This window comes from Rhinolophus hipposideros (assembly GCF_964194185.1).
Source record: "Rhinolophus hipposideros genome assembly, chromosome: 21".
Classification (NCBI taxonomy): domain Eukaryota; kingdom Metazoa; phylum Chordata; class Mammalia; order Chiroptera; family Rhinolophidae; genus Rhinolophus; species Rhinolophus hipposideros.
In genome coordinates this window covers 35,416,493-35,443,692 of record NC_138067.1, presented here as the reverse complement: position 1 = coordinate 35,443,692, position 27,200 = coordinate 35,416,493, and the positions used below count along the sequence as shown (strand labels likewise).

The following is a 27,200-nucleotide window of genomic DNA, read 5'->3' as shown; positions in this document are numbered from 1 at the left end:
TTACAGGTATGGGAAACTGAGGCTCAGGGTGGGTAATTTGCCATGACCACATAGCTACAGGATTGGCTCTGCTCTTCACCACTGTGGTCCATCCTGCCTTTATCCAACCTCTCGTCCAGTCCTCTGCCCCAAGCCATCAACTACAAAGATTCTTACAGCCGGTGACATATAGAAAGTCTCTATACCTCACTCACTCTGGAACCAGCACAGGATTAGAGTGGACAGATCTAGGTTCTACCCAGACCACAGACTTCGTGTCTAAGCCTATTTCCTCATCAGTAACATGGGTCCAGATGGCCTCAACCTGAATGGCCTCAACCTTGTGGGGTCCTGAAGGGGTTAGGACCTTGCATCTAAATAGAGAGCCACCAGGGGCCAGGCCAATAGCCCTTGCCTCCCTGCTGAGGGGCCTCGGGCATGTACTATTGTCTCCTTCTCTTGGAGCCACTGTGAGAATTAAATGAACATCAGACCATGGCAGCTTAGCCTGCTCCGTACTTGGTGCTCACTACAAAGTTACTAGTCTCCACTCAATTTTTATGCATGAAGAGTAACATTATTGAATATTTATTCTGTGTCGCACTCTGTTATACGGAGCCACATTAACTCCTTGCATCCTTACAAAGAGGTTGTCAAAGTGGGGTCTGGACAAGTATCGTCAGCGCTACCTAAGAACTTGTGAGAAATGCAGGCTGTCAGCCCATCCCAGACCTTCTGAGTCACAAACTCCGCAGGTAGGTCTGGCGGGCTGCCTTTTAACAAACCCTTTGGTAGATTCTGATGCAGCTAAAGTTTGAGAACGACTCACTTCTAACAACCCTGGAATACTGGTGCTATTCTTAGGCTCGCTGAACAGAAGAGGAAACTGAAGCTGGGAGAAAATGACAGCTCCAGATTACATGCCTGCGAAGTATCAGAGGAAGGATGTGAACCCAGGCCACAAGGCATTAGTGTGTGTCCCAGGAGCCCCTGAACTGGACCCTGATGATGCAAAGCTTGTGTAAGACGCTGGGGAATTCCAGGTGACATCAGTGACTATGGTCCCAGAAAATGGACCCCCCCACACACACACACACACACACTCCTGCAATGGGATCTGAGTGCCAACAGGGGGCCACCTGCTCTCAGGGCCCCAGAGGCACAGCCACAGCCATTTCCAACCCTTTATTGGGGCTCTGTCAGCCCCAAATAAATATAATACATTAAACCCAGAGCTGAGGAAATCGTGCACCCCGGAGGCGCCCCCCACAACCCCAGCCCAGCAAAATAAGTTAGCAGGAGGCCTGCTGAAGGCCAGGCCAGCTCCCTGGCTGGACAGGCAATGGCAGCTGGACTCGCACACGCTGGTCTAAAGTGCATCTCGGTTCTGTGGTCCCCATGTCTGTGTGGCCCCTGGCTGGGCCACTGGGAGGGGTGGGCAGGAAGCTCCCGGCGCTCACACCGTGCCAGCAGTGGCGACCGAGGCTCTGTGTCCGTCTGTCCATTTGGGGGGGTCGGCTATGTGGCCTGGCGTCCTCAGGAAAAGCTGTCATCGGGCTGTGGCTGGGAGTCGAAGGCAGGGTCTGAGACAGTGATGCCTTGATGCAGCTTCTCCAGCGAGAACTTCATCTGGGGGCAGAGGTGGGCAGGGTGGGGGGTGAGCGCTGGGAGCGGTGATGTCGCCACCCCCCAATCCTGCAGTGGAGAAACTGGGGAAGGTCCAGAGAGGCCATGTCCCCTGCCAAAGTCACAAGAGCAGAGACACACTGGACCCCGTATAACTTCTCACGGGCAGCAGATTAACGGGGCCCAGATGGCCTGGGCTCAAGTCTCAGCTCTGCTACTACTTACTGGGTAAGCTTGGGCAAGCCCCTTACCTGTCCCAGGTGCCTCAGCTGAAAGATGGGTAACATACCTGCTTCACCAGGTTATTTCAAAGATCTAATGGTGACTACCCAGGACCTGGCACACAGGAGGTGCTCAATGCATATTAGCTATTCTTATTCCCTGCTGTACAACCTTGGCCAAGTCTGAACGCCTCATAGCTCAGCACCCCTGTGTGAGATGCGGGGACAACAAGAGTACCTATCCCCCTCATAGGCTGGCCATGAGATGCAAAGCAGTTGGGCATTTTAGTACTTAGAACAGCCCTGCTCAATCGGTATCTGCTATTAGCATTCATTTGAGAAGTCAGTTCTGTGCCCATAGCAATTTGAGAGGGGAAAAACAAGAATTTAACTCAGGATGGGGCAGCCCTGCCCTCCCTCGCTCTGAGCAATGGGGTCCCAGCCTCAACACCCCTCCACACTGTCCTGCGCAGCTCTTCCCGGCATAAGTGTCTCCACCCAAACATTTCAGGGTACAATAAGGCCCCAGAGGTGACCCTCAGCATTATGGCCCATAGTGACCAGACACGATTTTCACTGTCACCCACCGCCTGGGGCTCTGATATCCTTGGGTGCCCAGCCAATGCCAGCTGCTCCCCAGCTTCTCACATCTGCTCCCCACCATAAGCACTTACCCCAGTATCTGACATTTGAGTTGACCCACCACACTGATTGAGCGCCTGCTGTGTGCCTGGCACTGGGCTCACCCTACTACCAGCAAAAACATACAGTGTTTCCTATGAGCTTGGCACCATTCCAATGCGAACTCCATTAATCCTCACAACAGTCTTGGAGGTACTGTCAACCACTACACCATTTACAAAGAAGGAAGTCAATGCCCCAAGTCATTTGCACAAGGTCAGGCGCCAGAAACTTGAACCTGGCCTTTAGAATAGATGCTGCCTCTGAACTACAGGGTGTCTGGGGCAAATCCTTCTGGAGATGAGACCCCAATACCCTTTGGAGAACCTATCTCCCACCCTTATATGAACCCTTAGTCACCCCAAACGGGGCAGAGGCTCAGGAACCTGGCTCAGGGGTGAGCACTGACCTCAGTAGCTATTAAGAGTGAGCCCTTTCCTCTGGATGCCAGCCTAGAACTGCAGGTACCACCTTGGTCATCCTGGGCGAAAGGACGCCCCCAAATTAAGCCAACCCTGGGGACGGCAGGGTCAAGAGATGGTACCAGAGACCAATTCTTACTACCAATGAGTGGCCAGATCCAGCGATGCCTTCAGTCAGACACCCCTGGACTTTTCTCCTAGGATAAGAGCCAATACATTCTTTCCTCCGTTCTGATTTTTCCAGCAACCCTAGGAGGTGGGGACTATGAATGGCTTTCCCATTCGAACCCTAACAGCAAAGTCAGGGTTCAAACCCAGGGCTTTCTGAGGCGCAGAGGCTTCTGCCCCATCTTGCAGTTTGGATGCAGGTCCCGCAGCCCCAGGGCCACACCTCGTCCAGGAGCTCCACAGAAGCCCGCAGGATCTGCCTCCACTTGTGCACCTCGACGCTGTGGAACCGCTTCTGCAGGGCCAGGATCTCGGCCCACTCGGCGGCCGTCTGGGGGAACTTGCTGTGGGGGATGCAGGGCCTCAGTGTAGCCTTGGCCTCCCTCGACCTGCCCAACTCCCAACCCCCTCAGGGTACCCACTCACCCCTTGGTCAGGGCCAGACTGTGCCAGGACTCGAATGTGTGGGCCGTCCGCTCCAGGGACCAGAGGCGGTAAAAGAGGAGGACGTTGAGGGCAATAAGGATGATGAGGCTAGGGGCAGGGGTCAGAGGTCAGGAGTTGGGCTGGGATGCTGCCACAAGTCAGGCACCCACACAGCCACACCTTGACGGGACACCTACGATTACCTCTTCTTCAGAGGAAGAAGCTAAGACTCAGAGAAGGGGAGAGACATGCATAGGGTCACACAGTCCATAAGCAGCAACGTTGGGGTTCAAACCCGGGCTGGTCTGATACCCACGCCCTTAACCGCTACGCCAGACAACCTTACTGGGAGGGCCGAGGGCACGGAGTAGAGAAGGGGCTGCAGCCAGGGGCGAGACATGAGGTAAGGGGAGGTACAGGATGCAGGACCCTACCTCACACAGATCCTGAGTAGGCAGTGAGGAGAAGACAAAGAAATGAGAGCTACCCAGCCCATCCTAGCCACTCCACCCCTCAACCCCGGCTCCCAGCAGAGCATGCCACACAGCCTCTACTGGACTGCTGCTGTCGGGAAACTGAGGCCAGACCAGAGAGGCTGAGTGTATGGCTGATCTGACTCACACCTCCCAGGGTCTGCTGGAAGCACGGATCTCACTTCCATACCCTCAGAGCGTCCTGCCCCTTCACACCTCCAAGCCTTTGCACAGGTGGGGCTCCTTGCCTAACCCTGAGGTGTCTCAGCTCAGCAGTCCTCTGCTTTCCCCAGAAGCCTTCCGTGACTGCCCCCCGTCCCACCTGGAGGAAGCCTTTGGTGGCCTCCCCATGGCTTCCCTATCCAGGCCCTGTCCCCTCTGCCTGTGTTTCCCCATCACAACCGCCATCATTCCAGTCGGTGCCAGTCTGTCTCCCCTCAGAGCTGTTTGTCACTACTGTGGCCCCACATCACCCAGCTTAGGGATAGGCACAGAAAACTAATGAAATGTCTAAGTGAAATTGCTTCTTTTACATACCTCTCCCGGTTCACCTAATTTTGCCTCCTTTGGGTGTCTGCTCCTCCAGAAAGCCCTCCCTGCCCCGGGGCAAGGTCAGGCCCCTCTAACCTCCCAAAGCCCCAGGGCATCCCTCTCCCAGCAGGAAGACTTCTCCACCATGAACTGAGCAGTACACTGTGCACAGAGCTCTGCTGGGAATATCCCAAACATCAGCTCCTTGAAGCCTTGCTAGGAGGTAAGCCCATGCTCCCACTTAAGCAGAGGCCCACAGAGGCCAAGGACTCGCGCGGGGTCAAACATCCAAGATGCAGATCCAGGCCTGTCTGGCCCCGAAGCCTGGCCCTCTTACTCACACAACGCTGATGAGCACCAGGGCGCTGGGGATGCCTGCCCCGGGGCCCTGGTCCACGGCCGGTTCTGAGAAGCGGGAGCTGAGGGAGCCTGCAGCAGAGCAACTCAGAGTCAGACCCTTCCAGCCCACTCCACCGGGCCCTGCTCCTCTGTTTGCCCTGCCCCAGCCTAACAGACGCACCCGAAGTATGCATGCCAGCCCGGGCACAGGGGTCAGGGTCTGGGTGCTGGGGCCCGTCACCGTGACCCCTCCAGCTCAGGGGCCGCTTCCGCCTCCGAAGGCCGGACAGCAGTCCCCGGGCATCCTTCCCGCCTTCCTCCAGGGACAGCTTCTCGGCCTTGGCGAGCTCTCGCTCTGCGGACACAAGCGAGGGCTCTGTATGTCTGCGCCCACCAGGCCACAACCCCACCGCACCCTGGCCTCACTCAGTCCCCTACCCAGATGGTGGAAGTAATCTTCAATGCCACTCCATGAGTTCTTCTCAATGAGGGACTTCACAAGGCTCCAGGGCTGCTTCCGGTAGCGGATCTCAGAGGACACTCTGGGGTTGGGGGAAAGAGGGAGGGGGTCAGGGTCTGACTCCAGCCCCGCCCCAGTCCCAAGGGGTGCTTTCCTTCCCCTGATTCAGAGAGGGCCCTGTGTCACCCACACACAAAACAGATGCGTTCTCCCCACCCACCCACGGCTACTCTACGATCCCCACTCACCGCAAGTGCCAGCCAGTCAGCCCACAGCCCCTCTGTGTCCACACCCACTACCTTGGCACGTCTCCCAGCCGTACGTGCTGCCTGGGCACTGCCCACCCAAACTGGTGGCTTAGTCACACCTGGGGCCGGAACCCCTTTCATCTTGCTGCTGCGCCCAACTCCATACGGAGGTGTGAGAGGCAGCGCCACACATCCCCAGCTGAGCTCCTCGTCTTCCCCCAAACCTACTCTGCCCCCCTCAGTCAGTGGCAACCCCGACCTAGAGGCTCTGGCCACACACCTCCGGATGTTCCTGATCCCTCAGGGACCCAAACTTCTGCTCGCCTGCCAGGGTGGCACCCAACATTCTGCTGCTAACTTGGGCTGGGGAGCATGGGATGGGGGCCCTGGGACCACCAAGGCGCCAGGCGCTCACCGGAGACGGGCCTTGTTCCGGGCAAGGCCCAAGATGCAGTAGCGGTGGGCGGTGTAGAAGTAGTCCTGGTAAGGAATGCCCTGTGTCAGCACTTCCGAGTCCACGACACACCCGCCTGCCTGGGGGCTGCGCCGGAACAGTGTCTGCAGGGACAAGGGAGGAGGGAGTCAGGGCCACCCCACCCGGCCGCCCCACCCGGCGGGCCACCCTGCCAGGCTTACCTGTGTCTCTACCACGGAGGCGCTCTTGGGACCCAGCGGATTGCTGATGGGAATGGTGTAGGTCAGCACTCGGCGCTGATGGCACTTGCTGTCCCCACTCCAGGGGCTCAAGGACACATCTGGGGGAAAGAAAAGCAGAATGAGACCATTCTCTAGCGCTTTGCCCACAGGCCGTGGGACTCAGACTCTTTGGAAGGCTCCAGTTCTCTGGGAACTTGCCCCCAAACCTACCCCTTCTCCATGTTCCCACCTTGGTGTCTGCCCCACCTTCCTCTGGACACCTAAAATTTTAGATGCTGACTATACTCCAGAGCTAGGACCTTTCCCCTTCCTATACTTCTCACCCCTCCTGGGGCCATCGCATCCACTTCTGCAGCTTGTTTCCCTCTTAGCCTCAGACCTAGGTTTCCTGCGACTTCCTGAACACCTTCCCCAGGAAGTCCCCTGGACCTCTCATACCCACTGAGCTCCACAATGGCCTCCGCATCTCCTCAAACCTGCCCCTCCTCTCGGGGCCTCATCTCAGGGGCGGCCCCACTGTCCTCCAGGCTCCCCCTTGAGCCCCAGGCCTGGACACTCCCTGCCTCCCCCGTCTGTTCACTCCACCTCCTAAGCATGACTCCTGGTTCAGGCAGTCCTCGCCGACCCAGGGCCCTCTCCAATCTCCCCCAGCTCCTGGTCTCAATCTCCACCTCTGGTCCAGGGATAGCTTCTTCAAGACTAGCCGGACCCTGCCCTTTATCTGCCTAGAATACTCCATGGCTCCCCAATGCCCTCACACAGTCTGAGTTCCTCCGTCTGATGCTAGCCTCTCCAGGATGTAAGCATAGTTTCGGGAGACTTGTAGGCCCCTAACATAAAGCACAATATTACTCGTTCTGAAGGTTCATTTTCATTAATATAGAAAAAAGAAACAGAAAAACTACCATCTGACTGGCCACTTCCCTACCTGAATCTCTTTCGCAGCCTCTGAGCGCCTCTGCTGGACCCCCATCAACCCTTCTGCCTCACCTGGCGCTGTGGCGTCCTCTCTCCACACCTGGCTGCAGAGGCCCAACCTCAAGGGATTTCTCATAGTGCCTGCCTCCAGCCTCAGGGCCTATGCAGGTACCGTGCTGCCCTCCTGGGATTCCACCCCCCCCCCCGCTGCCCACACACACACACACACACACACACACACCTTCTCCCCTTTCCCTGGAAAAGGTCCTCCTGCAGGCCTTGGTTTCAATTTCACATCCTTCCAGCAGCTTTTCCTGATCTGATACCTCTCAGATCACAGCTACCCCTGTGACACTCACTTGTTTGTGTGAGAACCTACCCTCGTTGTCACTAGATTGTGGCGACTATCTGTCCTGGGCTCTGCACGGGCCTGACAGAGCAGGCACTACATGTGTGGAAATTAACTTGCATTTATGACTTGCTTACTGTATGCTGCTATTCTGGGTACTCTTCTAACATTAAGTCATTTCGTTCTCCTGAGACCCTGACAAGGCAGGTACTATTATCACACCCCCACTATGCAAAAGAAGAAACATTAAAAGAGGCTGGACCCCTGCCCAAGGCCACTCAGCTAATAAGAGGCAGAGCACTCTGGTCTCATAGATGCTGCTTTTAAGCCCCACGTCCAGCCACACTTAATGTGCACAGCACTGCCTGTCTGCCTCCCACCCTCAACCCCACCCAGTGCCTGGGGAACCTCAGCCCCTGACCTGTGAACTTGCACTGCTCCAGGAAGCCCTGCAGGAAAGGCGAGTCTGAAAAGAGCATTTGCTGGAGTCGCTCGGCACCCACGTGGAAGACGGAGTTGATGAGGAGACGGCCAGAGAGGTCGGGAAGCAGTGCAGCCAGGTCCGCTGGGCGACAGAGAGGGGCAGCAGATGAGGCCACCTGCTCTTGTCCCTCCTCAGATGGGTTCCTCGGTTTCCCTCTGGGTGACAGCTCCTCCCCATTCCCAGACTTGTGGGGTGGATGGGCGGACCTATCCTCCTATACTGGAGTGGACACTGACACAGTGCACTACTCGGCCCCCTCTGCCACTGGGATGGCTTCAGGGTGGCATGTGCCTCAGGCCCAGACAATCAAAGCCACCACGATCAGCTCAGGATGGAGCACACACGTAGGCCCAGCCAACTGCAGTCCTAGTGATCACAGGGTGGGCACAGGCTCCCAGGCTCCTCAGCCTTGGGCTCTTGCCCAATAATTGGTTCTGGGATATACGTGTGGTCTAGGCCAGGCAAGGCAGCCAGTGACTGGTTCAGGAGTTGGCTCATTCTCCAATCAGAGCCAACCCTAGAGCTTTTGGTGCAGCCACTGGGCAAAGCACGCTTTCTCTCTGCCAAGCTTGTCTAGCACAAGGTGGGGGCTCTCTGCCCCAACAAAAGGAGAAGCTACCTGAGAATGAAATTGGCACAGAGAAATGGAGATGATGATGATAACGAAAATAACAGCCAACCTTTACTAACTGGCCCCAGAACTTTACATATATTAACTCATTTCATTCTTAACAACCACCCTATGAGGTGAGTACGATTGCTAACCCTATTTGTCAGATGAGGGACACGAGGCTCCCAGAGGTTGAATAATTTGCCCAGGTTACACAGCAAGGAATCACTGTGGCCAGGATTTGAACCCTGCTGATCTGGCTTCAGAGCCTGTGCTCCCACCCACCCTGCCCTGCTACCTTTAAAGGAGAGCTAAAGACAAATGTCTAACAGTGCCATGTGAATGTTTTACCTGCTCTCCCCCTACATTTTTTAGCCCAGTGAGCCAGTAAATCCCTGATTTAAGCCAGTCTGAATACGGTTTGTCATGTGCAACCGAAGCAAATGACTGGAGCCACCTGCCTCACCTTCCTCCCCCGTGGATGAGGAAGAGTTACTTGTGTCCGTCAACAGCTCCTCACTGGGCAGCAGGTCCAAGGGGCCCAGGGACGTGGGCCCATCAGATGGGGTGGGCTCTGCACTCGGAGGCTCAGCCACCGCCGTCGCTGTCTGGCTGGAGGAGGCATCCAGCTGGTTGTCTGTCTGCTCCTCCTTGTCCTCCTCTGCCTGCGGAGAATGGCTTAATCCAACCGCGTCCCACCTCCATCCCAGCCTGAGGGCCCCCTGGGGGCCCCCACTGTGGCCACAAGGATTGGAGGCTGTAAGAAAACCAACGCTGGGAGGTCACGTGGGTACGTAGGGTTTACAGCTGAGGTACAAGAGGCCCTGGGGCTGCCCAGACAAGGGCTTCTCTCAGCCCTTCCGGGACTGTCTGGGATACTGGGCCATAAGGTTTCTTATGCCCGTCCTGTCCATCTGTCTGTCCCACCCATGCCTTGCCTGTCTCCTCCTCATCCATGCCCCCATCTCTTGCCTCTTCTGTCTCTCATTCTTCCTGTCTCCTCTTTGCCTGTCTCTCTCGTTCCCCGTTTTCCTTGCCCATCTTCCCGGCTCTGTCCTATCCCTCCATCCACCTTTCTCACCCCCCTAGTCCCCCCAACCTGTCCATCATCCCTCTCCCCAACACCACCCCCAGCCTTCCTCGGTCTCGTCCCCTCAGAACCCCCTCTCTCTTCCACCTTCCTGCTCACCCCATGGTCTGCATCGCTGCTGGCCCGGGAAAGGTTGGGGGTGATGTGGCCACGGCGTGAACCCACTGGGCTGGGCTCCTGGCTGTGGTCAGCTGCCCCCGACGGGGTGATGTCACTCAGGGCGATCACATCTCCCACGTCCTTGGGGCTCCTACGGGCAAAGAGAGGACATGGGACCGCTGTATCCTGGAGACCCCACACACCCTCCTGGTCTCCCAGACTTCGTTCCCCAACCTCAGTCCACCCAGGAGTCCAAGAGCTGGGCAAACAGCCCGTCCTGTCTCCCCCAACCCAGGAACCAGCCGCCAACCTCCGACTCACCCCAGACCGTTCAGCTGCAAGGGGCAGACATAGTCCTCGTCCTCACTGGTAAGGCCCAGCTCTGAGCCGTAGCACTGATGTACCAGGTGCCAGAGCTCACGGGGACTCAGCGTCTGGGCAGGCAGGACGTGGGGTTGGCCTCCAGCTCATGGGGCCAGAACCCTCCCCACCCCATCCCCACCAGCGCTCAGCCTCGACAGTTCCCCCAGTGTCCACACGGGGGCAGCACGGTCTCCATCCCAAATGTCACATCCCATCACAGCCCAATGGGAAGGAGCTCAGGACTTTCTCCTCAGGTCCTCACAGTTGCAGGTTTATGGTCCCAATTTTACAGAAGAGAATATGAGGCCCTGGATGGGGAGGTCACACAGGTGACAAGAGGCAACTTAGGGATTCAAACCAGCCCCCAGAACCTCTGCTGCCACACCCCATGCTGTCCCATCCCCGACTATTTCCCAAGAGTTCTCAGGAGCCCTGGGCTTTCAGCTACACACAGCCAGAAGGGCTGAATGACAATGATGAAGTAGTAATAACAACAGTAATAATGTTACCATGTACCAGGCATTCTTCTAACCCCTGCACATGAGCTAACTCACTGAGTCTTCAAAAAAATTCTGTCAAGTCAGGGCTAATGTCGTCATTTGAAGACAATGACACTGACAGAGAGGTGCCCAAGTGGCGACGCAGAGAGGTGCCCAAGTGGCAGTGCTGCGACGTGAGCCCAGGGGCTGGGAGAGCACCTAGAGCTAACCACTGGGAAACCCTGCCTCACAGAAGAGCTGAGCACTTACTCTGGGCCCAGCTCTGGCTGCTGTGAAGTAGGGACAGTCCCCACCTGACCAATAGGGTCCAACGACTTGCCCCCGGTCACTCAGCTCCTCAGTGATGGGGCTGGAATTCAAACCCTGGCAATCTGGCTTCAGGGCCTCAGCTTTGAACCCTCCTCTGCCCTCACACTCCTTGCAGACTTGGACGCAGCACTGTTCCCTCTCTCAGGCTCCTGCTCCAGCACTCTTGTCCCCAATGGCCATAGCTGGCACTGCCCCTGAGAGGACAGGACGTGAGCACAGCAGCCCTACTAGAGGAGCAGGTTTGGGCCTTGTGAGGTGCTACAGGCCATCTGCAGCAGACACTGTGCCATGCCTACCCGACATCTAGCCACCTTCCCTCCCTGCCAGCAGAACCCCGATCTGGGGGTAAAAATCTTCTCCAACCGCAGGGATGAATTATGATTGGTTTACACAGATTCATCTTTCCTTTGCCACATACCCAGCTTCCTTTGCAACCAAGGTAGTCATGTGACTGAGTACTAGCCAAAGAAATGCAAAGAGAAGTCTGCTAAAGAAGGCTTTTCTTCCCTGATAAAGGGAAGTCCACTTTCTATCCGTACCTTTCCTCCTTCATGTTTGGGACTCTTATGTGAGGGTATGACACCTGGAGCTGTAGCAGCCATGTTGTAACCACAAGGCAACAAGCATGTGCACAAAACATCAACATGCAGAGGGATGACCGTGTGCAAAAAGGGACAAGAGTTTGAGTCCTTGACGACATAGGGGAGCCTTCAAACCCAACCTGGACCGCCTGCCTCCAGACCTCTCGTTACATGAGCGTGAGTGTGACGCAGAGGTCGAGGGGACTCCAGAACCTAACTGCAATGGGTCAGAACCCCAGCTCAGCCACATCAAAACCCATGTGACTGGGGACAAGTCTATCCCTCTGTGCCTCGTTAGCGAAATAAAAATAATAACCACATTGCCTCGTAGAGCAGTTGTGAAGATTAAATGAGTTAATTCATGTAATGCTCAGATCAGTGCCTGGCACCCAATAGCACCATAAGTGTTAGCTATTATTAATACCTTATGAAATGAAATAATTCAATTATCTGTTTGCTTAAACCATTGTTTGGCTGGGTTTTCAGTCATTTGTAGCTGAATGCATCCTACGTAAAACCATGCAACCATAGTGGGCATCCCAGGAGAGCCCGCTCAGGACTGGCACTCAATAGACTATCAGATTGCAGTAAGTAAAAATCTAAAATAAAATCCCTTCTTCAAAACCCTTGGGGCAAGACATGATTCAAATTGAGATGTGGGATTTAAGAAAAACAATACAGTGCTAATACCATATTCTGCAATACAGCACCAATAATAATAAATGTATGCAGTATCCAGTGCAGTGTACACCAGAGGTTCTCGGGGTGGTCCAAGGACTTCTGGGGGTCCCTAGACCCTTTCATGAGGTCCATGAGGCAAAAACTATTTTCCTAAGTACGATAAGTGTTACTAGTGGTATAAGATGTTACTTGCCCTTTTCACTGTTATCACTCATGAGCATGCAGTGGAGTTTTCCAGGGGCTCTATGAACAGGCAATGCTGCAACGTGTGCTTGTGTGTTCTTGTGTTTACAACTTTCCCAGTTTCAATTTCTAATACGGTAAATACCGATAGACATAACCCACTTAACACAAACACTCTTTGGCGTGTTTTATTTTAAGGAGTGCACACAATTATTTTAAGGAGTGCAAAGGGTTCCTGAAACTATAAAGTTTGAGAATCACTGGAATATTCTATATTGGATACTATAACTTTTTATTGAATTACAATTATACCTAAGATTTACATATACACATTAATAACTTTTTGTCCTGAAACACATGAATAGTCACATTAGTTGGACTCAATATAGACCTGGGCTATGCAAGAAGCACGAATGGCCATTTAAGTCAACTAAAATTAAATTAAATATGCAGATCCTCAGTCACACTAGCTACTTTCCCAGAGTTCAATAGGCACGTGTAGCCAGTGGCTACTGCACTGGAAAGCACGGATACAGAACACGTCCGTCACAGCAGAAAGTTCTATTAGATAATGGTGATATACACGATAAAAATAACTATGTTACCTCTGATCAGAACTTGCTACCACACATACAAAACAAAAAAGCCTCTACATTTTCAGAGCATTTTTGATTTGTCGATGGTGAATAAAGGGTCATAGATACACATTTCTAGTGGGCAGGGTCGGGCACTGAGCTTGTGCTGGCCTCGGATGCAGCTTATGGAGGAAGCAGCCAGTACGCTGAGCCAGGTGTCCGTGGAAAAGAGCTGCAGGGTCCTCGTCCCTGACCTCTGGCATCCCTGGCCCCATGCTCTCCCTTGGCCCCCCCCAACTCCCCTGGCCAGGTCCCGCCCAGGCTTACCTTTTCAAGCAGCGCATTCTGCCAAAGGCGAAAGATGAGGAGAAAGCAGCGGTCCCGGGCCCCAAAGGAGGTGAAGAAATGCTGCCCAAAGGAGAGAGAGGGAGGGATGTGAGGGGGTGGGGGAGAGACAGGGCCAGAGGGAGGGGAAGCTCCACCCCCATCCATACTCTGTTCCTGATGGATCCCTCCATCTCCATCCTGATGGATCCCTTCATTCATCCCTTCCCTCATTCCACAAAATGTTTCTCTTGGGTCCAGCCCTGCACTGGACCCTGGAGTCACCGTGATAAGGAGGTGACCCCTGTCCCTGTTCCCAGAGCTCACAGTTCAGGGTGGGAGACAGGCACGTCTCCAGATGGGGTCAGCCCAGAGTAACAAGGCTGTGAGGGAAGAAACCTAGGGCACTTTCCCAGTCTCCTCTGCCCACTAGAGGTGGTCAACTGATCTCCTTCTGGCCAATAAAACAGAAAGGGAAGTCTACTATGAAGTGTCACGCACGCGTGTGTGTATGTGCGTGCGCATGTGTGTCTGGCCCCAATCCCTTCCCCCTTCCTGTCTGGGCCATCGTTGTGAGGCAGCCATCTTGGGACCATGAGGCAACTATCATGAGGACAGAAGGAGGAGAGCCGGGGAAGGCTTCCAAGGAGAGGGGACTTCTGAGATGCAGATAGATGGGAGGGAAGAGTTTTACTGTTAATATTATCTCTGAGCAGTCTGTGAGAGGACAAGCTGCAGGGACTAAGAGAGGAGGTTAGTGTGGAGATCCAGGTCAGAGACGATGGAGCCTGGGCCAGGGCGGGGGCAGGAAGAACAAAGAGAAGGCGACAGTCTAAGGGCAGTTCAGGGTGCAGAAGAAACAGGGCTTTGGTGGGCGGAGGAAAGAGGAGCCGGCTAAGGGCGGTGACCACGTGGCCCCGTCAGCAGGTGCTCTTGCTCACCTTCTCGCTCTCTGTGCAGATCTGGATGGCATTGGGGATGAGCTTAGCCGTCTTTTCCTTCTTCAGGCACGTCACTTCTTTCAACTGGATAGAAATCTAAGGAGGACAGGCGGGTCAGCAGCGGCCACGGTCCTGCCTGCACTGGGGCCCCTCCTTCTCCCCACGTCCCCGCGTCGGCTCACTGTTGTCTCCCAGCGGAAGATGTTGCTGTAAAAGCAGATCCAGTTCTCGGAGAGATAGAGACGGCCCTGGAGGAGGATCTCACGCTGCAAGGCACAGGAGTAATCTGAGGCGGCCGGGGAGAGACAGGCGGACACCCGAGTCACACGGCTGGCCCGGCCAGCACCCGGGCGGGGAGGGCAGAGTTGGGAGCTCGGGGTCGGGTCCAGGACAGGGTGGGCATCGGGACTCACCCACAATGAGGCGTTCGGCTTCAGGGAGTTTGCTAAACAGCTTCCGGAAGTCCTCATTCCGCTGTTTGTATGTGGGGCTCAGCATCTGGGGGAAGTTTAGGAGGTGAGAACCCAGATGGGGATTCACACCCCTGATTCTGCCTCACAGTGCTCCCAGAAGCCCCTCAGTCTCCTCCGCCCCCCAACAGGCTCTCTGAGGCTTCAAGTCTAGCTTACTCTGGCTTCCACTGCCGGTAACACGAGAGTAACCACGATGAGAGCTCCCATTTACTGATTTCTACATAAGTCAGGCCCTGAGTCATGGACCTACCACCATCACTGATTCTTGATGAAAGTTCCCTTCAGCCTTGTAACGTTGGGACTGTTTCTCAAGAGAGGCCCAGAGGAAGCAACTCACTTAAGGTCACACAGCACGTAGGCAGCAGCACAGGATGTGACCCGATGTCTGCTGACCCTAGCACCCACTCCTTAATTGCTGTCCCCTCCATCCCACCCCTCCAGCAAGCCCCCCTGCCCAATACTTACACTGTACCAGCTCTGCATCTTCTGCAAGAGAAAGAAATAAGAGTCAGAACAAGCCCCTGCATCCCTCCGCCTCACACCCTTCTCCCCACCCTTCCAGGCTTGCACCAACCTTGCTGTTGCGGATGAAATTCCGGCTGCCCAGGCTCTGGGTACTGGGTGTTCCAGACACCCCACCCTTCTCTGAGGAGCTATCTGACCCCTTCTCCACCATGGTGCTTGGTTCTGGCTCAGGTGGTGGTCGGCTTGGGGGCAAGAGCTGCAGCCGCTTACGGAGAGACGGGGAGCTGCTTGGCGTGCTCCGCCCAGAGTGGGGGGTGGTACTGATTATTGGGGAAGAGGAAGAAGGGGGTTATGGGGAAAAACAGGTCAGGGTGTGGGGATAGGCCTGTTTTGGGAGGCTCACCCATCAGCCCATTGACCCCACCCATCCATTCGACTCCACTTCCTAGAAGTGTGGCCCAAAACAGGTTCCCAAACTCCGTTACTTCCGTTACTTCATCTGTGATCCAGGGGTGAAAAATACATGTCCTCATCTGGTTATTTGAGGGTTAAATGAACCAGTACACGTACAGTGCTTCTAACAGAGCCTGGCATACCGTCAGCTCTCAATAAGCCTGCTATTTTTTGAATTAACTTATTCATTTATACTGCAAATATTTACCGAGCAGCCACTACCCACTTAGTTGCTTGAGCTCAACACCTAAGCGTCTTTTCATCCCTCATTTCTAATCTATTATCAACTTCCACCTGGTCCACCTCCAAAATCTATATCCATTATTTCTATTCTACCCACTTCCCCTGCTCCACTGCTCTGACCTAGCCTCCACCCTCTGCCTCCCGCATACCAGGTACCTACCTCCTCCCTGGTCTCCCGCCCATCCACACCCCCTCTCCCCCCCCACACACACACACATGATGCTTTCTCCATGCAGCCAGGGGGAGCCTATGAATCCCCAAGTCAGGTCAGGGCCTTCCTGGTTGAGCCATCACCCCTCTGTACCTCACTCCAGCTAAAAACAAAGCCCTTATCATGGCGCCCAAGACCTTAGTGTGGTCCCTGCCACTCTCTTCAACCCAGCCATCCCAGCCCCTCTTTAAGTCCATTAAGCTCGCCAATTGTATTCCCAAGTCAGGGCCTCTGCACTGCTGTTCCCTGTGCCTGGAATGTCCTTCCACAGCCCCAGCATACGGGGCTCTGTCTTCTTCCACTCAAATGCTCCTCCCCTGGTGGCCCAACCTGAAGTAGCCCCCAGCTCCCAGACCCAGTCATACTATCTCCGCTCATCCTGATGGTTTATTTGGTTTGCTCCTAGTCTGCCCAGACTGTGAACTTCAGGAAGTCCTGACTGGCACTGTGTTCCCAGCACCCAACTGTAACTGGCACATAGTGAACTCTGAATACACATTGGTGACTACGTGAATAACCTGAATAATCTGCGCCCTGCCTGGAGTTAGGAGCAGCAGAGACCACCAAACAGGGGGTTCCTGCCTTGGGGATTAGCCTCTTGCTGGGAGGCAGCTCCTGAACATACAACGCTCAGAGGACTGAATAAACACAAACAGTCATAGGGCTGTGGAGTCAATCTGGGGAACTTTAAAGGGACACTTTTGTTCACTGTGTTATCAGGACCGTGGGAAGCTCTGCATATGATGAACTGTAAGGTTCCTCACACAAACTATGCATTCGATACTGTTACCATGCGCGCTTCACAGAGGAACAGCTAAATCAACCAAACCTCCAGTCCAAGGACACATAGCTGGTTTAATTCAGGGAGATTCCAATGTGGGATCCTTAATCTCCCCTGGGGGGAAGGTGGGAGACCCTCTACCACTTGGGGCTCCTCAAACGTTTCTTCCCTGCCTCCAAGCTTTAGCATACTGTTCCCTCTGTCCAGACTGTCCTTTCTCCTTTGACTAGCAAACTCTTATGCAACCTTCAGGCTCTTGCTCACAAACCCCCTTCGTCCTGGATGCTGCCTCCCTTCTGTGGGTCCCCACAGCTCCCATCCCAGCCCAGACCACTCTGCCTATGCTTCCCTCATCCTAGCCCTGACTACTCTGTGCTGTCACTGATGACAGCTCTTTTCCCCACAGGTTTGTGAGCTCCCTGATGGCAAATCTTGCTCACTGCTGTCCCCAGTATTGCTCAGGACAAGGTCCAAGGTAGGCATTTGTGAAACGAATTTGTGGAATAAAATAAATAAATGAAAAATGGTGACCTGGGCCACCGCCACTCCTCCTGGACTATTGAAGCCACCTTCTCTCAAGGTCTCCCTGCTCCGACCCTGTGCCCCCTGTGAACCTGAGTCAGCTTAGGGCCCTCCTGGTGCGCTCTCTCCTGGCTGCACACCTCACTCCAGCTAAAAGCCCATGGCGTGACCCTCTCATCACCCCCAGCTCCTGCCTTGATTGTTCCCTCTGCCCAAATGTCCTTCCTCCCAGATGTCTGCAGGGCTCCCTTACCTCTTTCAGATCTCTTCTCAATGGACATTTCTTTAAGATACCTTCCCTCACCAATTTAAAGCACACACCCCATTTCCCGACCCCATCGCTCATCTCTCTCCTCAGCACTTCCCCCACTTAACCTTCTATATTTTCCCTTGTTTCTGATCCTCCCACACAGGAGGTGCACTCCAGGGGGAAGGGTGTTTTGCTCCTAGAATGAGGCCTGGTGCATGGTGGATGCTCCTTGAGCACCTGCTCTTGTGGATGGAATGAATGAATGATCCTCCACCTCCTCCTCACAGAACTTGGATTCAACCAGGTGTGCGGCTTGCCCAACCCTCCACAGGCTGAGGCTGTGCCAGGTCTGTTTGGCTACTTCCCTGTGTGACCTTGGGCAAGTGTCTGAACCTCTCTGTGCCTCAGCTTCTTCTTAAGTCTAGAGGGAATACAATAGTATCCACCTCACAGGGTTGTCTGGAAGAGGCCATACATACATACAGCCCACCACAGGGAAGGCACTCTAGTGTGATCATTTGGGACTGTCAGACCAAAATGGAGTACAGGGCCCTGCCACCGCTCTCGCGCACCTGTGTCCAAGATGCTATGCTGACCCTGACAGGTATGGCACAAACACCTCAATCTGGCACGCAGAGCCCAAACTGACCCCAAAGTGCAGTCATTCACTCTCTGAGTACGCACTGACCACCTGCCCTGTACCAGGCACTAAGCATACACAAGCGAGCAAACCGGGTACAATCCCTGTCCTCAAGGCCTCACAATCTGATTGGGAAACGGACTATCAATAAGGAAACACATAAACAAGGATGATGAGCTCACTGACATTGGTCATACCAACAGCACTAGTCGCACCTAGAAGTTGTGAAAAATGCAGGTTCAGGGACCCACTGCAGACTTCCTGAATCAGAGATGGGGGGGGGTGGGCTCAGGAGGCTGAAGCATGTTCAAGTAGGAGGACCACAGTGATAAAGGAGGGCAAGTGGGTGGATGGGAGGGTGGGGTACAGGGTACACTTGAGCTGAGCCCCAAGGACAAAGAACAGATCTGGCAAAGGGCAAAAGAAGGCTGTTTTCGGGGCAGGAACAGCGAGTTCAGGAACAGGGCTGAGCTTGGCAGGTCTGAGGAACAGGGTGGCCAGTAGGGCTGAGGGAGGAGGACAGGAGGGCACAGGCCCACCCGCAGGCTCTGGTCAGGAGTCTGGGCTTCACCCTGATGGCACTGCTGAGCTATGGCGAGTTCTGAAGAAGGGGTGACACATTCCTCCCTTCTCATCTCCCCTCTAGTCTGAACTGCAGACCCCTCCTCCACTTGTGCTAGTCTCCCGCAGCCACAGGTCTTGGGGAGGGCACTGAAAGACAGGTACAACACACAGGCAGAGTAGGGCATAGCCCGCACCCCCAGATCTTGCTCCTTGGCAGGAGGAACAGGAAGTGCCCAAGGGCAGGCCCAGCCCTGAGCTGTCCAACCAAGCAGGCTGAAGCAGAGGGAAGGGAGGAGCCCCGCATGTCTGGAGGACCGTTATGGAGGGGGAGGGGACTCAGAAGAGAATAGGGTTTTGCCCACTGCAGGCAGATATCTCACCACCAGCCTTCCTCAGCCCAGAGAAGGGCAGATGCACTCACAGATGTGCATACAAGGGAAACCTGACAGCCAGCGTCCCAGGCAAACTCTCGTTCTCCCCAGTTGCAATTAGTCTCCCTCCCTTCCCCACTCCCAGCAGTATCATAGGTATGCTAGTCACACACAGACCCACTGTCCCAGCATAATTACATACACACAGGCAGCATTACAAGTATAATACAGCCACAAAGTCCCCGAAGTTACACACATAACATGTGCATGTACACACACACACACACACACACACACAGCTGCAGAGGGTCACAGACACACAGGAAACCACAGAAAGTCTCATAAATTATATTCATACAGCCATTGGAACATCTCAGAGAAGAGCTGAAAATAAACAACATTCCTATAGTTAGAGAGAGTCACGCAGTGAAAGAACAGTCACATAAGACCCCAGCTAACACATGTACAACCCAGGGAAATTAAGTCACAGGGTCAGCTCAGTTCCCATGTGGTGCACCATCAGGCGAGGAAGACAAAGCAAAGGCCTGCTCGAATTGGCAAGGGATGGAGGTGTTAGCTGCTGTCACAGGCAGAGAAAGAACCCTGACACACTACCATGAAGGACTCAGAATAACACAGCCCCAGGGATTAGGGACACATCTCAACAACAGAGCGGCCAGGTATTGAAATAAAGCATGGCACATGCTTTATAAACTATAATGGGAACAATGTCAGTTATGATTATTGCTCTAGAGAGTCAAGGGTACACCTAAGGTCCCAAGCCCACTAAGAGGCACAAAGGGTCTCTCTTTTCCTTGCTCTTCACACACAAAGCTCCAAAGGGTCTGAGGTGCACCCATGGAAGCCCAGGCACACATAACAATGTCACAAATGGACACACATAGGAACTTTCGCACAAAGAAGGAATCTCAGGTAAATTATAGGCACAACCCCAGAGGATCTGTCATACACGCCTGGCCCCAAATGCACATCTGTGTCACACATGGACGCACAGGTAACTGACATTTGCAAACCAGCTAATAGTTTCAGAGGTAAATTCTAGGCACATACAGAGGGTTGGGCAGAGGGTTGTAGCAGCAACCACAGAGCCCCAGATACATACGGACACACACTACAAGTCACAATTGGACACACAGGCAACTTACAGTGACACTTGGAGCCACAGAAGTAAATACACATACACACACACACACACACACAGAGCCTGGGAGGATCACAGCTGTCTGCAAACTAGGAGACCTAGACACGTGTACACACACTCCAAAGCCCCAATCAGACAGCAGAGGTCTGATGGGATGAGATACGTCATACACATACAACCACAGAAGGTCGCAGTCACACAAGCAGAGCCCCAGACACATACTACAGTCACAATCCGACACACACAGGGAACTTACAGTAACAATGGAATTCGAGGTAAATTACACTCACAGCCAAAGAGGATCACAGCTGCTGCCTGCACCTAGGAACACAGACACGCATACACACTTCCAAGACACCTACAATTCATAATCGGAAACACACGGGGCCCAGACAGGGTGCAGGAGAACTTCCGAGGGGTCAGGCACGCGGTCGGCGGGGCACACGGAGGCCCCCACCCCCAGTAGCCCCGAGACTCACTACAGACACGGAGGTAGGAGGAGGCCCAGCCCCGAGGGGCTGCTCCCGGGCCTGCCCCAGGGTCCGCGGCCTGCGAGCCCGCCCCGCCTCCACCCCAAGTCCAAAGACCCGGTTATCGTCGCGCCCACCCTTCCACTCCCTCCCCTCCCAGACAGGGGCGATCCAGGCCGGGGGCCCACCCCGCGGTCTGAGCCCGGGACGCCCTGGTGGAAGCCCCGCCAACCCGGCGCATCGCGCCATGGCAGCGACCAGTCAGGCCGGGGCCTCTCGGGCGTCTGCGCTCAGCCCCCTTTTGCACTCGTGAAACCCCCCCAGGCCTCCTTCCCCACCCCCGGCCGGGCCCACGTGCACGGGCTCCCGCACCGCGGCTGCAGCCGCACTGCCGCCCGGGCCCCCCCATCTTCTCCCCCGCGCCCCGCACGGTCCTTACTCGAACATGGATGCGGCGGCGGGCGCGCCCAGCCGCAGGGCAGGGCCGGGCCGGCTGAGCGGGGCTGGGCCGAGCGGGGCGTCCCCAAAGGGCACCCGCCGCGCCTTCCGCGGCCGCCGCCCCACGGACCCAGCCACCCGCCGCCGGCACAAAAGGCCGGAGCCGCCGAAGGCCGCGGGAGGCCGCCGCAGCGTCACGCACCCTCTTCCTGCCCCCGCCCCCGCGCGTCACAGCGCCGCCCCCCGCCCGTGAGGGGTGAGAGGGAGGGACCCGCCCAGGCGGGGCGGGGGGGAGGACGGCGGGCCTAGGTGCGGGAGGCGGAGGAGGAGCCAGGGAGGGAGAGGGAGACCCCGGGGGGCCGGTCCCCGCGGAGGAGGGACCGCGGGACTGTGAGAGGCCCGGAAGGAGAAGCAGCTACAGGGGGCCTTGGAGCAGGGGAGGAAGAGCGAGATGGAGAAATCGAGAGGGGTGACTAGGACGCCGGAGACAGAGGGAGAGAGGAAGATAAAGACAGACGGAGACAGAAATCCAGAAGCCGACTTGATTAAAACAAAACTCCGCCCAGGCAGCTACATTGGTACAGGCTGCCACCCTCACCCCTCGTCCCCGGAAAGGGGTCCTCAGCGACAATGATGCCCCTGGCCCTGAGCTCCCCGCCTTTCCCAGGGCGGAATCTGAGAGGCGGGGCGGAGCTGGGGTTGGATGGAGATGCTGGGAAACCCAGGTGTTCAGGCAGCTTGCGCTGGGGGGGATCGCAGTTGCGGGAGGGGCGCGGGACCCCGGGCCTCCAACCTCCCCCAGCCGATCCCAGTGTCCGAGCCCCAGATGTTGGTCCCAGGCGGTCCCAGCACCTTGGTCTCCTGGGACCCCTCTCGGTCCCAGTCCCCGTTATCCAGACCAAGTTAGAATCCAGCCTTCCTAGCGCTTATCTGTGCTGTGACATGGGGCAAATCAGCCCAGTTTGGGGGATTCCACTACCTGTGTGGTAAGGACTTTCCCATGGGACAGCGCGGAGAAGGGCAGCGGCAGCCCTTTCACAGACCGGGAAGCCCTATCTCAGAAATGGGAAGTGACTGGCTGAGGTCACCTAGCGGGTGGGCTGCAGAGCAGGACGCGACCCTGCACCTATCTCTGCCCGCTGCCTGAGTACGTTGGTCCTGGACTCTGCCCGAGAACACAGAATGTGCACCCCACCTTACACGCGGTGGCCAGAGGAACCCCCACACAGAGACTTGCTCCCCACCCCTCTGCAAGAGACGCTGTTCCTACCTCTTGAAAAAAAGTCCATTCCCATCCCTGGCCCCACACTCCAAACAACCCAACTTGACCTACCCATTTTGATGGATGGCAGGCCCCAAACTTCAGTCTTTCCTGACTCCTCTTTTCCCCTCACACCCACTCTAATCTCTCAGCAAACCCTGGGAGCTCCAGCTACACAATCTATCCAGAATTTAAATTCGTCTCCCCCTCCACTGCCCCACCCCCAGCCTCTTGGACCTCATAGCCACCTTCTCCCTGGTCTCCTGCTCCTGTTCAGGCCCTCACAGTCAGCTTCCTACACGCAGTCGCAAGGAGCCGGAGTCAGGTCGGGAGCCTCTGGGCTCTGAGCCCTCCTGTGGCTCCACCTCCTACAGCTAAAAGCAAAGCCCTCATCTGGGTGCCCAAGGGACCACTCTGACTTCTCAGCTGTCTAGCCCCAGCTCCCTCCCTGCAGCCATCCAGCCTCTCTACAGTTCCTCTAACTCTCCAGGCACATTCCTGCCCTGGGGCCTTTGCACGTGCCATTCTGTTCTCTCAACTTGGAAGTTCTTCCTGCAGTTCTTTCCTAGACTGCCTCTCACTGTCAGAGATCAGAGACTCCCTCCTTCCACCATCTCCCTCTGTCTCACTGCTCTCTTTCATTGTATTTCTCTCTGCCTGTTTCTTCTCTTGAAATACTTTTAAAATTTTTATTAGGGAATATTTATTTCAAACAGGAAAAAATGGTCATCTATGTCTCCATCACACATATATAATTGATATGGATATTTTGCCATTTTTGCTTCAGATCCTTTTTTGTTTTTTCAAAGAAATAAATGATTACAGTTACAACCAAAGGCCCAACTCCCATCCCTGCTTTCTCTGCCTCTGCCCCCCAACGTACCCGCTGCCCCGAAGTAGATGTATATTCTTCCTGTGCACTTTTCCAAACGTTTTCTAACATTGGGATACCTCCATCAACAATATGTCCTATTGTTCAAGGTATTTTAAAAAGATGCACAATTAGGCTCCCACTGTGTCATCATGCAACCTTTCTCTATCATCATTTCTGAGATTTGTCCACATTGATACACAGAGCCCTGCTTCATAAATTTTAACTCTTATCGAGTGTTCATTGTTGGAAGAAACCATAGTGAATATTTCTCTTCAGGGCCAATGTAGTTCTGTCCTCTTTTCACCTGTAACCTTGAACCTCCCAGTTTTTGTCTCTTTCTGCCAAAGGTAGGGTTTCTTTGCAGAAGTTTTGTTTAAACTTTTTCTTTGCCCATGAGCTGCAGCAGGAAAAACCTTTTACGTTGGCTTCCAGTACACACTTAGAAATATATATAATGTCACAAAAGTTGCAGGAAACCACGCTTACTCACTATGCCTCACATGCTGTGTTATTTTCGATTCTATCCTAGTTCTGTTTAGAAAAAAGTGCTGATTGCAATGCACTAACATTGGTTTCATGGCCCTTAAAGGGGTCATGACCCACAGTTTGAAAAACATTGGGTGGGTAGAAGGGGGTGTCCACCTCCAGTCTTAGCAAGTAGTGATCCGCTGAGCTCAGAGTCGGTTGTCCCAGTTGCCTGTTTTTGTTTGTGCATCTATTTTACAACTTACAATCAGGCCCCTGTGGCCACATGCTAACTCACCTTCAGCCCCCCACCTGAACAGTGACAGCCACAGGAAACCCACTCTAGAGCACGAGTTCCTAGAGAGAAAGAATCCCTTTCCTGTCCCACCGCCCAGGTCTCACCTGTCCTGGGGCAGACTCTCCAGGTCTGGGGTCCTCAGCAGCTGCAGGCACTGGGGTGTTGGGATGCAGTGGGGTGACTCCCCATCACTGGATGGCATTATCTGAATGGAGGGCACCTCCAGGAGCTTCCAGGGCTCAGAGGCCAGGCCCTCAGCCCTGCTATCCTGTAGCTGCTGGCTCTGCCACTCGACTGGGGGGACAGGTGAGTCCTGGGCACCACCCTGGGGCAGCAGGGGTGCCCCAGGCAGCAAGGGCAGGAGCTCGGCCATGGGGAAGTCTCTGCTTGCCCAGTTGGGGACCTTGGACAGCTGTGTAGTCTCTGGGGTAGAAAAAAGAGAGGTAAAGGGGAGATCTCCTGTCTAAGCCCTGCCCCTCCCACTCTCCCCATGCTGTTCCACTAAAAAGGGAACAGAGCTGAGGTGCATAGCATCGTCTGGGGATCAGAGAGGTTTGGGTGGGATTCCGACCTCTGCCAACATCCTCCCTTCATGACCCCTGAGCTTCAGTTTCCTCAGAAACTGAAGGTCCTGATGCTGACATCCTCGGGTGGCTGAGCAGTGTCAGAGAGCTCTGACATGTGGCACACCCAGCCCCAGGCCGGGCACACAGTAAGTGGTCAGTGAAGGTCTGTTCATGAAACCTGTTCAGGGCTGGGGTTTATTTTTTCTAAGCATTCACCGCGGCCCAGCCCTGGGTTTTCTTTATACCCGCCAGCCAGCTCCCTTCCACACACAGGGCCAGGAAAGAGCCAGGCCTGAGGGGACCCCAAAGGCCTCAGGCCTGAGTAGCGGCTGATCAAGAGAGGCAGAATCCAGGATTTCCCTTCCCTGTTTGCTCAGCTCAGCAATTGCCCCTCCCAAGACAAACAAAGGGAGGGTGGCCCAGGCTGGGCTGCGGCCTCCTCTGATGGGAGGAAGCCAGGCCAGTTCCTCCGGCTGCGGCTGTGATATTGGAGGCCGCCTGGGTCTGGGGAGATCAGATCAGTGTCTATCCTCACAGCAAAGGCTTTTTGGCACCCAGCGGCCAGAGAATAGGGAAAGAGGCCTGTGGGAACCAGAGAAAGCTTTCCCTGGTTCAGGCAAGACCCTGACTCTTTTGGCCAGGCCTGGACCCCAGGGTCCTTCACCTCCCCAATACTCCTACCTGACGCTTCTATCTCCTTCTGTCCTCATAGGGTTTGGACTTCCAGGGTAAGGCCAGGAGAAACAGGTCCTTCCCTCCCCCTAGTTGTCCTGTCTGGGCCAGAAAGTCATGACCTTGCTGGCTGGAATAGCATGTCCGGTGGAGTCATGTTCCCCTCCGGCCAGCTGGGAGAAACAACAGAGTGGGGGTGGGGATGTGTATACCATGGAGGAAGCTGAAGTCGGCTGTCTCACCCTTCCCTCTTGACTGCCCCATTGAGGAAGGGGCTGTCTGCACCCTAGGCCTCTGCTGGTCCGTCCTCCCGTTGGCCAGCAGCCAGCCACAACGTAGCTTCTGTCCTCACTGCTCCCCCAGAACTGCTCCTCCAAGCCCAGAGATCCTCCAGGGGGTCAGGTTCAAGACATTTTCCAGGCCTCATCTTCCCGCCCTGTTCTTACAAGCCGGAAACTGGGAGACCCCCTTTTCCTTCTGGGAGGTTCTCACAGCCTCCAAAATGCCTCAGTTTCTGGCTCTCCTTCCCATCTCATGTTTGTGCACAGTTCTGTCTCCTCTACCTGATCTGTAAAAGCTGGTATTCCCCATGGCTTAGGTCCAGACACTTTTCTCTGACTTTTCCATTTTTATTACATAATAATCAATACGTACTAAAGTCTGCCTGTACCGCAGATGTGAGTTACCAAGTATAACAATAAAATAAAGCCCATCGCCCCTACCCACCATCCAGTGTGAGAAGCGGCATATCACTGGTGAGTGCCCCCACCCCACTCATGGCTGCTTTAGGCCCCTTCCCCTGTCCCACCTCTGCCTCCCTCCATCATCCCTCGTTTGTCAGATATCATGCCCTCACATTTTTAAATAGTTTTCTGTCACATTGATATGCATCCCTACACAATATATTTCTTAGTTTTACTTGCTTTTGAGCTTTATAAAATGGAATCATACTATGTGTCATCTTCTGTGACTTGGGTTTCTCACTCAGCATTATTTCTAAGAATCATCCATAGGGGTGCAGGGAATTACACTTTATCTATTTTACCGGGGCACAATATTTCACTTTTGGAACACACCACACTTTATTTATCTCTGTTTCCTGCCCATGGACGCTGGGTTGTTTCTGATTCTCTGCTCTGATGACCGAAGCAGCCCTGAATGTTTCTGGGTGTGCTTCTTGGGTAACTCCTGGGTGGGTAACTCCCACCCATGCCTTACCTGTGCAGGTCTGTCTCTGAGTGCTCAGGTTGGTTCCATGGATCTCTCTAGCTCTGAGTCTATAAGATATTACTGCAATTACTTTTGCTTTAAAGTAAGTCTTGATATTTGGTCAAGCAAGTCTTCCTATCTTGTTCCTCTTCCGCCAGAGTCAGCTTCCAAGGCGGGGAAATCAACCTAGGGTTTTAATATAACCTGTTGGTTATATCATGCTATAACTAACAACTGATATCTTTACACTACTTGTAACAGTGACCCTATATCTTCTCTTGTTGAAATTTAAAACGCTGATATAATTGGATTTGACTGAGGGTTGGCTTGGCACTTTTGAAAATTTTTTTCTTTGCTTCTCTGACCTCACTCCAAACCTTAATAACTCTGTTTGCTATACATTTACTGTGCAAACCAGTTTCAATGGTTCTGTGTATTTCTGGCCAGTGTGCAAGCCTGGCCCGGTAAGTTGGGAGGGGATTTTTGCATCGTTATGGGATTCACTCCTAACCCTGGGGCAGACCAACCTCTAGGAAGCACTTTTTCCTAGAGTTGTCTAGTCAACTTCTCCTTC

The 27,200-nt window shown here is 54.5% G+C and overlaps 1 protein-coding gene across 4 annotated transcripts; it reads right to left on the bottom strand.

The window, feature by feature from the left end:
- Positions 1-1,149: 1,149 nt before the first annotated feature.
- On the bottom strand, positions 1,150-25,526 carry GRAMD1A (GRAM domain containing 1A). Of its 4 annotated transcripts, XM_081032323.1 has the most exons (21): positions 25,427-25,526; positions 24,284-24,602; positions 15,286-15,496; positions 15,177-15,197; positions 14,652-14,736; positions 14,421-14,524; positions 14,239-14,334; positions 13,301-13,381; positions 10,103-10,215; positions 9,782-9,932; positions 9,059-9,257; positions 7,920-8,063; positions 6,211-6,329; positions 5,990-6,132; positions 5,305-5,408; positions 5,048-5,221; positions 4,869-4,956; positions 3,958-3,969; positions 3,524-3,631; positions 3,321-3,441; positions 1,150-1,608 (listed from the first exon to the last, which is right to left on the bottom strand). In XM_081032323.1, exons 2-21 carry the CDS (start codon positions 24,550-24,552, stop codon positions 1,516-1,518), a joined length of 2,436 nt encoding a protein of 811 aa, XP_080888449.1. In that variant the 5' UTR covers positions 24,553-24,602; positions 25,427-25,526; the 3' UTR covers positions 1,150-1,515. The 4 variants fall into 4 exon arrangements, with proteins under 4 accessions (XP_080888449.1, XP_080888452.1, XP_080888451.1 ...); XM_081032326.1 differs by lacking the exons at positions 24,284-24,602; positions 25,427-25,526 and adding an exon at positions 21,283-21,503; XM_081032325.1 differs by lacking the exons at positions 3,958-3,969; positions 15,177-15,197 and having other exon boundaries at positions 15,266-15,496.
- Positions 25,527-27,200: the final 1,674 nt, after the last annotated feature.

Coding starts and splice junctions, on each gene's coding strand:
- GRAMD1A (XM_081032323.1), bottom strand. CDS start 24,552: ATGGCCGAGCTCCTGCCCTTGCTGCCTGGGGCACCCCTGCTGCCCCAG. Junction 9,258..9,781: donor GCAGCGATGCAGACCATGGG/GTGAGCAGGAAG, acceptor CATTCTCCGCAG/GCAGAGGAGGACAAGGAGGA. Junction 5,222..5,304: donor AGATTACTTCCACCATCTGG/GTAGGGGACTGA, acceptor TTGTGTCCGCAG/AGCGAGAGCTCGCCAAGGCC.